This window comes from Symsagittifera roscoffensis, chromosome 4 (assembly GCF_963678635.1).
Source record: "Symsagittifera roscoffensis chromosome 4, txSymRosc1.1, whole genome shotgun sequence".
Lineage (NCBI taxonomy): Eukaryota > Metazoa > Xenacoelomorpha > Acoela > Convolutidae > Symsagittifera > Symsagittifera roscoffensis.
Window position 1 is genome coordinate 60,122,957 of NC_087065.1, and position 17,191 is coordinate 60,140,147.

Consider the following 17,191-nt stretch of genomic DNA (forward strand, 5'->3'; position numbering starts at 1 on the left):
AACCAAAGAATCAAATGACAAAAAAAAATTAAATACTGAGGTTAAGCTGAGCTTTGCACCACTTGCGATACATCAATAGGCAAGGCAATAGAATGTGAATTTAGCATCGGAAGAAAAATTTACCAAGCGGTAGCAAAGCCGAAAATACCTTAGCACAAACCCTTCAAGCCAAAAAAAATCAACGAGAATTAAGACTTATAAAAAGTTAACAAGCCCATCTCGCCCTCAGCACACACAAACATAAATTCTCGTCAAATGCACCAATATAAGGCCACTAAGCCGATATAAAAAAAGCCGAAACCAACTAAGACGATAAAAAAGGAAAAGAAAAAAACCGAAAAAAAATCAATCATTTTAAAATTGAAGAAAAATGATTCTTTTTTTGCTGGTCGACAGACGCAATATGAGTCAATTAAACCGATACAATATAGGTTGAAAGCAATGAGGCGAAAAAAAGAAAACAAAATGCCGAAACAAACAAAGTCAACTTGAAAAACGTGAACTGTCAGATTCTAGCAAAAAATACGATCTAAAGGTGAGCATAAAAACAAAAGCTTCACTTGAAACGACTCAAAATTAGGTTAATAAGCCGATAAAATAAAAGCCGAAATCATTTGGACAGAAAAAATGAATAAGTCAAGAAATTACAAACAACAGAAGTAAATCAAAACACTAAGAGCAACTACAATGTAAATTGCGCATAGCAAAAAAAAATTCTACGAAGTGGCAACAAGGTCGACAAAACAAGCAGAAAAATAATGAACCGGCAATTTTTTTTCGAGACGGAATATTTCCCGTTTCAAAAAAAATGTCCCGGTCAGATTCGAACCCACGACCTTTGCCGTACCAGGCGAATTTATCACCTGCAGGATAAGTGGACCAGGAACGCTCAGAAGATACTACTAGAGATGAGTCCAGAAGTACACCGAGATGAGTCCTGAGGAGAAAGTTGTTAACGAAAAAAAAGACAAGTACCCGATTGCAATACCCTCGCTTATCGTAAGGGCAATTAAACAAGAATCAGAAGCTTTATTAACGTAAAGATAATGAAACACTTACGTTCTGAACCTACTTAAAATAAAGTAAAGAGAGATCAATCAATTGTCAAAACTTAGCAAACTAAATTAACCAAAACGAATTCTCTCGACACCGAAAGAACGGTTTCGGAGTTTTCCATAGAAGTCCAAACCATGACTGAATGCTCTTCAAAACTTTTTAACATCAACATCGAATAAGTGTCTTTAGGGTAACTAGTTTGATTAAAACACAGCAATCCCTCCCAATTCGTGCTCTATTTTTTCTATTGGTAGACGAACCATCGAATAAAACTACAAATTGAGTCACTATTTTAAACTTTTCGGCCAATTTTTTTCCACTACTTTTAATCAAATATCTAATTGTAATACCCTAATCGCAAAATAATTGGTTATTAGAAATAAAAAAAAAACACAGCCAAAGGACAAATATCGAACAATTCAAGGGAACCTTGAACCTTTTTGCATTCCACCAAAACTTTCTCGTTGAAATATTTTTTAAAAAGCAACCTGGTTTGAGTTAAGTCGACTTATGAAAACTTTTTTAGTCAACAGGTTTCTTCATTAAGTTACATTACTTTTCCTTTGAAATGACTAGGTATCTAGAAAAGAAAAACGCGAAACTATAAAGTTCTGAGCAAACAATCTTAAATTTTTTTCTGAAAACATCAACAAAAAATAGTCAGAAATAAACTCAAACCTAGCCATCTGACAGTTGGAAACGACAAATGAACGCAAAGAAGCAGAAAAAAAAATCACAACTCTCGAATTTCAAAGAAAAAAATAGATGGCCATAAACCTCTTTGAATTTCTAGCACAATTTATGATTGACAATTTTTTTCACACAGACGAAGCGGAGCTTCGCATCACTTCCGATACATAGAAAGCATACCACTGCAAGCAACAAAATGGTCAGTGAGATGGAAAAAACTAAAAGGAAAAAACTGGAAACACCAAAGATTCGATCACAGAAAAACAGACGAGAAACACAAACACAAGGAACAAGCTCGCTTTTAGTATTTTCCGAGCGTCACTAATCCAAAAAGTTATGGCAAACATGGCAAAGGAAATTGTTATAAAAATCAACTATATTTTTGGAAATACGAAAAATTCAATCTCACGAAAACAGAAGACAAACACAACCACTAGCAAAAAGCAAAATTTTAGTATTTTCCGCTTTAGTATAATTTTTCTGAAAATATGAAAAATTCAACCTCTAAAAACAGACGAGAAACAAAGCAACTAGCATAAAAACCAGATTTTAGCAATTTTCAAGCGTTCACTAGGCCGGCAACTGGTAGTTAGACGCCAATTAATCCGAAAACAAAAAATGTCAGAGAAAATTGTTCTCATAAACAATTTTGAGCGATTAAAAAGTTTGGACTTTCAACCTTTTACACTACCAGCCGAGCTGATTTATTAAAACACGAACAATCACTTTTTATCCAGATATAAATAAGTAGTCAAATTTTTATTCCATTAGAAACTCTTTTTTTTTAAACCAAAATACATGCAAATACATCATATAAACATACATGTTTCGCACTATTTGAATTTTTGTAACTAAGAGCGTAATGTGCCTTCGTTTCACCAAATGAACTTAAATTGCTAACTATAAGAAAAATCACAAATTACACCGTGAAAAAAAACAGTGCAAGGTTATTTGAGCGTGCGTGACACTTGAACACTACAAAAATAGTTAACAGGCAGTGGAAACGTGTACACAAACTCAAAGAAACCAAAAAAGATACACCATTCACTTTTTTTTGATTATTTTTCAAATTTCCGAGAAAAATGTACAAAGTTAAAACTATTTAAATATCAAGAATCTTTCATGACTGATACTTTTTTCACAAAAAAAAATTAATTAGAAAAAATGAGCCAATGAGAAATCTTTAATTTTGCTTAAATTACCACCACCTTTCGATTTTTTTTAGCGCCAGTTGCACTTTCGTTGGTGAGCGTACTTTGCCTTTCTTTTAGCGAATGAATTTGAATTAAACTTGAAAGGAAAACATAAATCAAAACGCGAAAAATCATAATTAAAACTAATCAAACTTAAATATTTTTCCTGGAACAGACCTATTTGAAAGATAAAACACTTTGTTCATTTAATACCACTTTGAAAGTAATAGTCGAGAGCCTTTTTTCCCTCCCTTTGCAATTCTGTCATTGGATATTTTAATTTCCTTACATTTTGCAAATGAATTTGATCACTTTGATATCGAAGTCAAACTAGCAAAAAATAAACTGACGGGTGAAAAAAAAAACACAACCCAAATCAATGAGAACTCATTTCATTCCTAACACAATCAACACTCAACTCTTCTTACCACTAGAAGATGATGGAAAGTTTGAGTCCACCAAGTTTACGAATGGATTTGAAGATGCTGATGAGGACGACGCAGCCCTAGATTTCGCCTTGAATGGCCCCTCTGAATTGCACCCGCTACCCGATTGAGCACTTCTCGTTTTTTGCTGGTTATCTGCATTTGGTTTTCCCAGTTCAGCTAAACCAACACATTTTATACATACTTATGGAGACCTAAAGTTACGTTTATTCGCGAACTGTGCGAATTGAAACAACTCTTCCTACTAAAACCGCCAATTGTCGGATTTACCAGTTCAATTATTTCAGCAGAATAAAATGTATCAGCTGGGCAAAGCAAAAAATTAGAACCCTTTTTTGTCATTCAAACCTTGCATGATGTCCAAAATAAGACTCTGCACAGCGTAAGTTATAAGTTGATTCGTCGTGAGCACAAACGCGTTCAACAGTATATGAGAAAGAAGGTTTTCAGGAAACAAATTCACGATCCTGATAGTGTTTGCCCTTTGACCGGAAACGCTTCCATTAGAGCCATCAACAGAGTGGACATCAGCCTTTAAATCATTCTGGTTTCTGCAGGCACTGCTCAGTAAAGAAACCACTCTGCATAAGAGCATCACCAAGTCGGTCGCTTGAGATCGAATCAGCTCCGGCAACAGGCACAGAAGTCTTCGCATGAGTTCTTGAGTTGTTTCGGGTGGGAGTGAAACATCATTGATTGGTGTCTGGAACATCTTTGGAGGTGCGTCCATGGACGATGAAGATTGTTTCGGTTTCTTCTCCTAAAAAAATAAGCCTACTAACAACGGAACGAGATGCATTCTGGTGATTTAATTTTATTTCACTCACTACTTTATATGGATGGAAAATATTTTCCATTGCATTGCTTTCTATTTAAAATTTACTTTCAAGGTCTCCGTTATTTTGATTTTTAAATTCTACCTTTTCACTCTTGTTCGAGTGTGCCTGACTGCTTCCCTGCAATCCAGAACCAGTGGCACTAGTGCCCTGATTATGAGTAGTCTTTGGAGCAAACAGTCCCATGATTTTCTTGGACTTTGTAAGGGCAGTGCCTCCGACGCCTATCGTCTTCCTGGAGATCTGCTTTTGGCCCTTGACTGAAACATATACAAAAGAAATCGTGCCAACTTTTCTTATATGCTTTTTATAGGAAACACTTTTGCACAAAAACTGGTACCTGCTCCACTCTTGTCAGCTGCATTGCCGGTAGCAAGCCCCTGGCGGAGGAAATCAGCATTGAGGATGCTAGGGAAGAAGTCCCACTTGAATGAACCCCCGTAACTTCCGATCGACCCACCACTACCGCTGTACACATCTGAGTTGGTGCTTCTTTCGCACATTCCTAACACACAAAAAAAACGAAATCATAAATTTTTGTATGCTTGTTATGGCTAAACACGCTGACGAAATCTAAGATAATTGGCAATACCAATTCGTACCAGCCTACACTTTCTCTGAGTAGTAAATTTTTGACTAGTGCTTTCTTGCGAAAGGCCAAAACATGATTAGTGCATTATGGCAAAGGCTGAAGAACTAGTTTGAGTATTGTGTACAATTAATGGCAGAAAAAATTATGCTCGATGGTCCTTGGAAAAAAATCAATCGTACTTTACTTAGTAGCATTTTCGACACAGAGACGATTAAAAAGAAATTGCGATTAAAAGAAATTATTCCGAAGTTCAAAAAAACTTTTTAATCTAAAGAGCCTTGTTTTTTTTAATTGAACTCAGTCGAACTATTCAAAGTATAGCAGATTTGATGAATTCCGTTGCAAACACTCGCTATCATATTAATTAAATCTTTAGTTCTTATGAACAAAATTTTTTAATTATGTGCTATATTTTACATTAAAAATTCGTCGTAAAAAGTAGAAAAAATATTACGGAAGTATTTTTCAAACATAACGGAAATGAATCAGCCTCAACTATTTGTGGTACTTGTTTTTGCGTGGAAAACAAAAAAAAAGACTAAAACTAAAACGCACCCGAATACAAAGTTCCTCCCCATTTTCAAAAGGTCGGAACAACAAGCAAAAATTTCATTTAAACTCCAACTGAAAATTTGCACTTTGCTGCACGGCATTGAATTTCTCAAGTAAAAGCAATGAAACCTTTGGTATATCACACAAGCAAACTTTTCAGTTTTTTTTCAAGCCAGAGGAAGATTTATAATTGTTGAGCCTATTCAGATCTTTTAATAGTACCAAAAAATAAGCTCAAAGACAATTGAACTGAAAAAAATTAAACCCAAACTTGAATTAAAATAATAAATGCCAAAAATAGAAACTAATTTTTGATTGTTTCAATGAAGTACTCAGAAAAAACTAGAAACAAGATGAGCACAAAAATGATATTGGTACCTTATTTTAAAAAACCTAAGTTAAGCAAAATCATAAAAATATAACAATTATTTAGGAAAAATAGCTCAAATAAACTCAAGATGTCATTTCAAAATACAAAAGTCCTTTTTTGGAACTTTGTGCGGGTTCAATAACACTTCTATCTGTCTTAATTCCAGGCACATTAAATAAAACGGTTACCTTCCCAAAACAATTAGGTTAGCAAGCAATGAAAACAAAAAAACAATCAGCTGTTGACGAAAAACTTGATACACAAAAAACATACAATAATCTAGGTAAAAAATCATAAAATCATTTACGTGCGCCAGAAAAATCTTGACAAAAACATCCAGTCGCAACGAAAATTTTAAAAAAAGGTTTCAAGCTGTTGTTCAAGAAACTAAAAAATCGTAGTAAATTTATTCAGATTCATTTTTTTTGATATTCAATCGAGGAGGGTCTGGGAGGTTGACTTAAATTTTTGAACCTGTTTCTTGCAAGAGTATAATTTTTGCCATATGAAATCAACAATTTAAAAGAAAAAAAAACAAGGAAAATAAGCCGAAAAAAATGAGGCACCGAAAATCTACAGAAAAATTTTCGCTCTGAAAAATTTTCTTTGCCAGAACACTTAATGACGCACCCAAACCACAAAAAAAACCAATACACTGACCATGCTAATGACTCAGCAGCTTATATTGAGCAGTTGATAACGATATCTATTTCATCCGTTCTGTGAACAAAATTTTTACGGGGAAGTCTAGTACCCGGTTGTAACAACCTTGCACTAAGGAGGGAGGAAATGCGTAAATGTCAAAAAATCGGACGGTCATGACTTCTCCAAACAAATTGGGGATTAGCCTCTTATTTAGAGGAGATTTTCACTACTCGTTCTTTCCATTGAGTTCTTTATCTTAGAATTGACCGAGTAGTTTACGAGAAAAGCGAAAAATTTCAAAGAACGTCAAAAGAATTGACTTTTCCTAAATCCATAATAATTTCTACACTTAAGTATGCGAATAACAACATAGCAGAGAAAAATGGCACAAACTGGTCTTGCGACTAAAGCCTTACAATCAGCTATAGCAGGGTAATTTAAGAGAAAGGAATTGCCAAAAAAGCTAGAAAAATCAAGAAACAGTTTTTTCTTAAATCCATGCCTGCTGTTTTATAAAACAAAGATAAAATCGTTTATGCAGGGAAGATCTGTGTAACATTTTCTTTCGATGGATCGAACAATCAAATCGAAATTGGCAGCGTAGTTTTAGAGAAAAGTGAAAAAGGCAAATTTCAAAAACTAAACATTTTCTGTCGCAATAACTTTTCAAAAGTAGGTCATAATCACTTGCGCTTGCGCAGCGAATTTACACACAATTTGATTTAACTTTGATTGAACTCGTAATCTCAAATTTGGCAGGGTAGTTTATGAGCAAAATCTGAAGTTTTCGAAAAACACTTTTTCTAAACTACCTAAATATCAAAAATAGGCTTTTTGAGGCCATCTTTTTGTCTATCAAAACTAGGGCGTAACAGCTTATGCTGCGCAGATACTCAAAAAATGTTCTCCCGATTGAAGCCTTGGTCTCAAAACTATACGGTTAATTTTTTTTAGGCAGTCGCAAAACAATTACGATAATTAAAATATAACCTAATGCCAAACATTTTAACAAACAGAAACTAACAATAGTCACCCCAAAAACGCAGCAAGAGATGGTTTTCAATTGCCTATAAAACAAATGAGTGTCGCTGAATGAGCACATTTGATTGCTCTATAGGTCCGAAACACAGTTCCATCGTATTATTACACTACGAGCTGCTTGCGTAAAAAACTCGGAAAGTTAACATGATTCTAGACATATGAAAAACTATACCAAAAACAAGAACCTTTTCAAGGAGATAATTGCACAATCCGTTTGAGAGCAAAACCAGTCATCCTAAATTATATGAAAAAAACTTTAATAAAGGATATTTTACTAAAGTAGCAAAATTTAATTAATTTGCTTCAACATAACCTTGAATCGACTTAAAATAAATTACCCCAATCTAAGACAAGACAGAGGTTAAACTACTGAAAACTAGGCGAAGCGCCTTTAAAAAAATCAAAAGCCATAAAGCTGCAACAACTGACATCTAGTTCAAATTTTTTCATCACTGTCAGATATTTCTAGCGTGTATAAAAAAAAGAACCTATTAAAATATATTCTCGAAGCTCAAAATTTAAATGAAAAGAAGAAAAGTTAGTTCATTTGAATACCCGGCTAGCAAGCTGACAAAACCTGTGAAAGGGATAAACGCGTAGTCAACGACCGCAAGTAAACAGAAAAACAATACTGACCTAATTTTTTTTAAAAAAAATCCGAACTTTCAAATTTCAAAGAAAAAATTAGATGGCCTTAAAGCGCTGTGAATTCCTAGAACAATTTATTATTGACGATTTGTTGATAAGACAAATCGCTTTGGATTTCTAGAACAATTAATTAGTGACGATTTTTTGATAAAGCGCTTTGAATTTCTAGAACAATTTATTATTGACGATTTGTTGATAAGACTGAACCGATTTGAGAACGATTGATCAATATGTAAATTTTCTATTTCGCTGGGAAATCTGATAATTAAATTCCGTTTTTGAAATTAGAAGTCAGTCACGTTTTTCGTGATCTTTAGACTTTCTCTGTTCAATTTTGCCTTCCTTTTAACAAAGGAAATGAGCTGAACATAAAAAGAAATCATAAGTCAACACGCAAAAAGTGAATTTGAGCATGAACGAACTTTAAGCTTCCCAAAAAAAAAATCATCGCGACCTATATTTTATATAAGAGCCTTAACTATATTCATAGACTCTTAAATGCAAAGACCTACTTAAAACAGTTTACATTTGAAAAAAAAACTTTTTTTGCAAATTTATCTCTGGAAAAAAGCATAATGCATGTATGAACAAAATAAGATGTCAAAATACTACCATGTCTAAAATTGGAGATGACCAATTTCAGTCATCTTGTGAACAAATATTTCAACGGGGGAAAAACTAGTACACGGCAGCAATCATACTCTTGTCAAATCGCAAGGGAAACAATATCGAGTCTTTTTGGAGTTTCGAAGAGCTTGGAAAATCTTTTTTGTTGATATAAGAAGAAATCGACGAAACTTTTCCTTTTTTCACAAAAACCACATTTTGAGAAAAAATCTGGATCTGAATCTGATAGAGACCATTTTTTTGACGTTTTTGTTAAACCCTTTTGTTCTCATCATCATCCGTCACGTGCTGCTAAGAGCAAAACTGACACCTTTCTACCTTGCGAAATTATCATCAAGATTGCCGACAGCTGAGACCAGTTGCAGTTTCCTGACATTGACACGCCGCCGACCCAAGAGCCAGATGCCATACTGTTGCCATTCGCATTCACAGGGGGTACAATTGGAACACTGCCTGTAGTAGTACTGTTGTCTGTTGGATGGCTATTTGGTGTTGCACTTAAAGACGAAGATGGTGTTCCACAGAGTAACAAGTTGACGAAGCTAAGGATGACATCATCGATTATTTCGTCCTGTTTTGCCAGGTGCAGAATAGTGATGTATACTTTAACCTGAAATTATGTTCATGGTTGATCAATTACTCCTTGGACCAATAGATGTCTTTTTCTTTGAAAAGGACAAGTTATGTCTTGTAAATACGATAATATCCCACATTCACGCTCTTTTGGGCAAATTACGCCATCGCCTAGCCCTTTCGAACAATCATGCGACCATTTTCTGACACAAAAAAAAATCAATTACAGCATGCGACATTCTAAGCTTGCATACTTTAAGCCGAATACCGGCAAAAACAAGAAGAACCGTTTTTAAATTGTAGCAAATTCCATAGCTCGACAAGGACATTCAAACAGTAACATCTTTTTTTCAAGAATTCAAAAAAAAAACAGAGCCAACAGACATTGAGCAAGAGCCAATGAACGCAACTAAACAACAAAATCACTGATTTGTTTTTGGCAAAAACTTTCGAATTTTAAAAAATATATATGGCCTTGAATATGTTTAAACTTCAAGAACAACTTAATTAAAGATAAAATCAATTCAATTGTATTCCAAAAATCTGATAATCAAAATCCATTTTTGAAATTAGAAGTTAATCACGCTTTTCGTGCCTTTACACTGTCGCTATTCCATAGTGGATTTTGCCTAATCTTTTTTTTTACTTTATCCCGAAAAAACCAAAAAAAATCACCGAGACATATATATGAGAATTCAATACGTTCATGACTCTTAAAAACTTACAACATGTAGTTGAATCTCTGAGTTGGTTGACTCCGAGAAGAACTTGACGAAGGAGGAGGCCACGAATCCCGCCCACCACTGCTGTCTGTGGCACACTCTATGCAATAGAGTCAGTGCTAGAATACCGTTGTTGGGCACTCCCCTGATGCACAGCTGCCTCATGAAGTGGAAACACTGCTCCTCACTTACGGCACAGTCTGAAGGTTGAGCTTAAAACAAAAAAACCACCCATTTAATTCGCAGTTATTTCAACGATTTTTTTTGTTCCGACCACTTCAAAGGTCGTAGGGCGTGTTTTTCAGTCATTTTTCAAATGCTCTTTAAGCTGTTATAACCAACAACTCTTGCATTTTTATCAAAATCACTAGCAAAATTAATTACAGGAAGTGCAGTCAGAAAAGATATTCTTTTTCTCACTTTTTTTTGAAAAACAATTTTCTTGTTTTTGATTTTTTTTCCTAAATCAGTGCGGTCGGAATATTCTGTGCTACTTGCACAAGCAAACGGCACTCCTTGTTTCATGCTATCCTTATATCAAATTAATCGTCAGCCTAAAAACGCTGTTGAAGTTTTCTCGATTCATCCCAAGACTTTTCAGATGTGTTTTTTGCCATTGTTAACAATAGTCATTTGTGACCGACCTTCGGTTTGCTGTGATTCGTTGTCTCCGCTAACTGGCGCTTGATCCGTTGCTAGCATTGGCACTTCTTCTGGTGAGTTGACTGCCAGTTGCAACATGGACAACAGAGTGAATCTGGTTGCATGAGATACGTGGGTTGTAGATGCAGATGATAACGCGGTCTGGTTGCAGTCCGCTGATAATCCGTCGCCTGCAAAATGATATTTTTGTCTTAGTTTATTGAGAAAAAAAACGTTTTAGAAGCAAATACACTTTTGGAAGGAGTTTTCGTTTTAGAAATCAATCGAGAGCATGAAAGCGGTCTTCGTAAAGAGCTGAATGAACAGTCTGAACATTGTTTCCCTTTATACTAGACATATTGTGAACATTTTCACAATTGCAAATGCACAAATTACCTTCACTAGTATTGGATATATTGGGTGTAGCACTACTGCTGCTACTGAAGTAGTTCTTCACTCTTTCAATCACTCTAGTCACCACATTCAACTGTCTCTGCAATACTCTGCAGTTGGAACACACCTCCGACACATATCTCTTCTGCTCAGAGATGCTACTGTTGCTGGCCAGTGGAGTGGAAAGGGCGGCTGCGTGGGGACTGATCAGAGATTTCAGATGGTTCGAGGCCAGGCTGTATCTGCAACAACGGTTCTTAGCTACATACCTGCGAGTAATGACTGAATAATTTAAGTTCTGAGCTGAAAATCGAGAAAAATCTGATTTGATGGATGCTACTAAAGATTCGCAATGATAACAATACGTTTCCAAATAGCTTCCCTGAACCTTGAAAAATGAAACGCATGGAAATTAGGTAAAAATACCTGCAGAGTAGATCGTCGTGTACTATTGCCAACGTCTTCAGATGTTTCTCCTGAAGTTCCTGAACATTCTTTATCTACAAAAAAAAAACATGCGAGATATTTGAGCACGCATATACGAATTCGCATTTTTTAATGCAAAAGGATACCAATTTATTACATGTTTTACACAAGGGCGAAGCTGCTCTTGGCAAACACTAACAAGAAAACGACAAAAAAGCAGCTCGATTTAAAAAAAAAAGAAAAAAACCTCAAATTAGTAAAACTTTACTATGTGTCAGATTCTAAACTGGGACCTTCCTGGAGTCTCACATCCTTCCCTCTCAGCCAGGGATGCTTAACTATCGGCAAACACAAGCCACAAATACAACAGATGCTATGAAATTTCCAATGCAACATATCGTGCTTATAGCAAATGAGCACTTTTATTCGAGTTACGTAGAAAAAAAGTAGATTCACACTAAAACACAACCCTCGTAGCTGGCTAGTGTAAAAATGATACCAATATGCGAAACTTTACTATAGTACCTTGGCCTCTCGGGGCATGGCCTCGTACTCGCAGTCCACAGTGTGTCCATAGAGAGTGTTGATGGGTAGTAGCACTTTGTTCTGACCATGACTGCTGTGATGTCCATGCGCACTGACCGCGGACGAGGCAGACCCGTATTTACCACTCACCGTCAACTTCAGGTACCTACAAGTTTTTGCTTGAAAACTTTCATTTGAAAACATGCCTGTAAAAAAATCGTTATTTTTGCTGCAACCCAAGCTCACTGCCTGGAAAAAAAACAAAGTTCACTGCTCCGACCGAGGCTATAACTTCTTGTTGGAAGGATGGTGGGCTATGAGAGTTAGCAAAAGATTTGAAAATCATTTTCATGTTGTTAGTTTCTAAATAATTTCAGGAGACTAGGGTCGATTTCAGTGTGTGTGCGTTGGGTTGCTGAACTCAATACCCTCTTCAGGAATTCAATACCCTGACCACCCCTAAGGTTGCCCTTTGATACTTTTTAAAAAATCCAATTTTGAACGATCAACCACTTAACTTTTAGCCCTAATATTGAGGGAAGATGTGAAGGCAAGCACACCGGCAAAACCACAAAAAAATTGGTAAAAACCTTTCAAAAGTAGCCGAAAATGTCAATGACTTAATTCAGCAAACGTTTGCTCAAATTAAGCATTTATTAGCAATTTTGGAGCACTCAGGAAATTCATTTGGTCGATCTAAAGAAATGCACCCCTTGCGAAAAGCGTAGATCCGCCCCCTGGCTTCAAGGGAACAACCACATGTGCGCTGTCATATATGCATAACAAATCCATATGTGCATAATCAGACGACATGTATAGGTTAAAAGCTGACTACTGACCGACAGTGCAAGGATGGCTGAATGTCTGTCAGAGCCAGTGCATCTGTGCTGATATCGAGTGAAGTCGCCACTCGCATTGAGTCCAGTGCCTCTCCCTTCACCCAGCAGTCCAGAGTGAGAGAAGCCAAATCTACACAGGGTCCAATGAACACATCCGAGAGTACGATAGTGCGACCAAAGTCAAGAACCACGAATTTACGCACACCTGGATTAAATAAATTTGAAATACTCAAAGAGCTTATATGAAAAAGTCAATCTTCATCTTTTGCCCTACTGTGGATACAAACACTGACTGGCGTGATAAACTTAATATCCTTCAATAAAACTTAGATAAACCCATTTCAATTACACAAGCAAAAACAGAGCCAACAGACTCCAGGAAACAAAAAAAAAACGGTTTTGATGACAGTTTTGATTGATTATTGAAGAAAATTAACCCAAATAAAGAAAACTGAGTAAATTAGCATTTTTTATGCCGCTGGAAAATCTAAAAACTAAATCCACATTTAAAACAAAAACTCAGTCACGTTTTTTCGCGAAATGATTTCGTAACTGTAGAGTACAATTTGCGTTCCTTTTATCAAATTAATTTGAAAAGAACTTAGAAAATCTGAAGTAAAAATGCAAAAAAAAAATCAAATTTGAGCGTAATAATTTTCCAGAAAAAACGAAGAAAGACCACGCGACCTAAATAAATGTCTTCACTTCGTTCATTTACGCGTAAAAATAGGATGCTGCGAGGAGAACAAGTTATTATACGTTATACTATTCGAACCCTCCAGCTTCTAGGCACGAGTTTCCACAGTGCTATTCCAAAAAATTACGCTTGTCTTCAGATAAAAAATATATCAAAATTAACTACTATCTTAATCTCGCATTATTGACCTGGATGAAGATTGTCAATGAGCATGTATTGTGGCTGTGGCGTATGCGTCAGTGATCCTCCGATAGATCCGACAATTGCGTCACTGATTGGAGCACCTCCTCTGTTTTGCCCCACAGATGAGCCCATACTACCATGAGTTTTCATTGCATCTGCGTAGCTCATTTGTTTCAAACTTCCAACAGGTCCGAATGCCCCAGGACTTGGAGCCATTTGCGCTTGAAGCTGATTTCCGAAAGATGACTTTCCACCTAATCCAATAACACGTAGATCCATTAGTCTGACAATTTTAAATGAAAATGGTCACTATCCTCAAAATATAGCCCACAAAAAAATTTAAAAAGAGTCAATGAACGCAATTAAAAAAATACTGACTTACTTTTATCAAAAAATTTCAACTTTCAAAATTCAGAAAAAAAATAGATGGCCTCAAAGCTCTTTGAAATTCTAGAACAATTCATGATTGACATTTTTTAAATAACATTAATCCAATTTGAGACACAGAGGCAAAGCTACGCTTCGCAAACACTTGCGCGAACACGACCAAAAAGCAGCTCTACCAAGTGACACAAGAAAAAGTAGAAATAAGCCTCGAATTTGCAAAAACTCGAAATGGTAAAAATCTGTGACCTAGCAAATTTGAGTCTCACGCACTAACCATTCATCCACGGATGCTTAAAATCCCCAAAAACTAGCCACCAATAACGCAGCTACATATGCTATCAAATTGCCAATTCGACGCAGCAAAGGTAACACCCAATACAAAAAGATTCAATTTTGCATGTAATAAATTTCTGAATCATAAAGCCACATTATGTATAAATTTAGCATTTCAAAAAATTGCGAGATATCTTGAGCTAGAAAATTACTGAAACAAGATTTTATAATTGTTATGCTGTTTGAAACAAATAGCTTTTTTCGGTTCACTTGATGAATCAAAAATGCATCAACTGTGTAAACTTATAACTATTCGAATGTCAAATCACATGTTATCAATAAGCCTTTTGCCTTGTTTGCCTTAATTTTAACAAAGGAAGTGAATTGAGCTTAAGAAACACAAAGTCAAACCGCAAAAAAAAGTAAAACTGAGCCTGAACAAAACTTAAGACTATTCCGGAAAAAAAAACATAGCCAATCGAAGATTGGGAAAAGAGTAATGAACGCAAGGAAACTGAAAAAAAACGGACTGTTTTTTTTCAATAACCTTCAACTTTTGATTTTCGATGTAAAAAAAATAGATGGCTTTAAAGCTCTTTGAATTTGTAGAACAATTTATCATGGACACTTCTTTGTTAAAATTAACCCAATTTGAGAAAATTTGATCAAAAGCCAAAACTTTTATTTCGCTGGGAACCTGATAATTAATTTCCATTTTCGAAATTAGAAGTCGATCACGTTTTTCGCGACCTTTACACTTTTGCTGTTCGATAGTTGAGTTTGCCTCCCTTTTAACAATAGAAATGCACTGAACTTGAAAAAAAATCACAAGTCAAATCGCGAAAAATCAAAATTGGGCGTGAACTATGTTAAAAACATTTGAGGACATCATTGAACAGACATTATATTAAAGGAGTAAAAGATAAACGCTTTGAGAACCAATCGAATCATTTTTAAGAAGCAGTTATTTTAGAACGACCTCAGGTACGACCATAAATTTTTGCGTGAAAAAATGGGTATAATCGACGACGCAGGAGAATTTTCTACAAACTGTTCTTTCAATTGGAATGCGACCCAAAATATCAGATTTAGCAGGGTAGTTTTTAAGAGAAAAATTCAAAAACATTTGGGTCAAATATTCCCCCAATGAATTTTTCGAAAGCTGCAGAACGTGCGTTATGGAAAAACAGAAACTGAGGAATGTGCAGGCACAAAAAAAAAACTTTTTCAAAAATAGATAAAATGGCTTTTGTCAGAATTTGAATTTTTTGAAAAAAAAATGCATAATTTTTCCAAAGAGTCTAAAAAAATACACATGAATTTCAACGCCAAATCCCATACATTTTCATTAAACCTACTTTTATTAAACATTAATTTACAAAAATTTATTAAAAAGTTATATTAAAACTCATGGCTGGCATTTTTTGTAACCCAAACCATTTTAATAAAACAGGATGGGCCACATTATTAAGTCGAGCCACGTTAAGCCGAAAACATAACTTTGTCATATAAAATTTTACGCTATGAAGTTTTGAAATTCGAAGTTTTCACAAACTACACCCCCCCCCCCCCCCCCTGAACCCCAAAACAAAACAAAATTTTTGCCTGTGAAACTGCAATATACAAAAAAGTCAGATTTACAAAAACAACTTTCAATTATATTAACACGGTTCAAATTTGAAACATAACCAACAGACAGTAGAAGAAGGGTCAATGAACGCAAACAAACAAAAAATACTGACTTGTTTATAGAAACATAGCCAATCGAAGATCGGAAAAGAGTAATGAACGCAAGTAAACATGAAAAAAAAACATCAAAAAATCCCAACTTCGAATTTCAAAGAAAAAAATAGATGCCCATTAAGCTCTTATAGAATTTATTTATAGAACAATTTATGATTGGGGCCGTTTTTTTAGAAAAATGGATCAAAAACTAAAATTTATATTTCGCTGGGAAATCTGGAAAATAAATTCCACTTTCGAAACTAGTGGTGGATCAGTTTTTTGTCGACCCTTCCATTTTCACTCTTCGATAGTCAAGTTTGCCTTCTTTTAATAAAGGAACTGAACTGAACTCAATAGAAATCAAAGATGAAACAGCGAAAAAGTAAATCTGAGCCTGAACAATTTTTGAAACTTTTCCTGAAAAAATCATCACGACCTATTTAAGAGTCTGAACATGGTTATATAGACTTATGAACATCATTATACAGACATTCTATTAAGTGAGTAAAAAATGAACGCTTTGAGAAAAAGTCGAAACATTTTCATGAATCACTTATTTTAGAAAGACCTAGGTTATAATGGTAATTTTGATAGACCAGAACTTCACTATACCTGTGGGAGGGTTGACAGACCATCCTCCTGCAAACATCGAGTTGTACGCAGCACCCGAAGAAGCCGCTTGGTTCACATTGGCTGCCACATTAATTAGTTGAACCAGAGTCGGCGTCATTCCCGGTTCATTCAAGGTATCCTCGTAATCAACCAGAGTCTGTGTGTGCCCTCCCACTATCTCATTCCCCGAGGAGACTTCCTGCATTTTGACCCCGTCACTTGCTTCCACACAAGAGAATCGGAGAGGCTCTGCTTCCAGAAACCCAATGAGTTGATTGTCTAGGGTAAACCCGACGAAGTTCAGAGGCACAAATAGGTCTATGAAAGACTGTGAGCTCAACTCATTTGCGGAGATGCTTGAATCGGTTGCATTACCACCGCTGCTTTTTCTCGATGACTGTACCTAAAAACAGCTTGATATAGATTCATACACAGAGGCAAGCGGAGCTTCGCAACACTTGAGATAAAACAAACATAGCATAGCCAACAGAGTTGGAA

The 17,191-nt window shown here is 35.5% G+C and overlaps 1 protein-coding gene across 1 annotated transcript in view; it reads right to left on the minus strand.

The window, feature by feature from the left end:
- The window catches only part of LOC134844966 (baculoviral IAP repeat-containing protein 6-like), a 116,384-nt gene that overhangs the window by 47,439 nt on the left and 51,754 nt on the right, over positions 1-17,191 (minus strand). Inside the window, exons 21-33 of the mRNA XM_063861794.1 lie at positions 16,694-17,096; positions 13,702-13,950; positions 12,817-13,021; positions 11,978-12,143; positions 11,453-11,526; positions 11,030-11,268; positions 10,636-10,824; positions 9,995-10,203; positions 9,015-9,306; positions 4,562-4,726; positions 4,306-4,481; positions 3,734-4,145; positions 3,368-3,544 (exon numbers count right to left, since the gene is read on the minus strand). Coding sequence (XP_063717864.1) covers positions 3,368-3,544; positions 3,734-4,145; positions 4,306-4,481; positions 4,562-4,726; positions 9,015-9,306; positions 9,995-10,203; positions 10,636-10,824; positions 11,030-11,268; positions 11,453-11,526; positions 11,978-12,143; positions 12,817-13,021; positions 13,702-13,950; positions 16,694-17,096 — 2,956 coding nt within the window. The remainder of the gene's footprint in view (positions 1-3,367; positions 3,545-3,733; positions 4,146-4,305; positions 4,482-4,561; positions 4,727-9,014; positions 9,307-9,994; positions 10,204-10,635; positions 10,825-11,029; positions 11,269-11,452; positions 11,527-11,977; positions 12,144-12,816; positions 13,022-13,701; positions 13,951-16,693; positions 17,097-17,191) is intronic.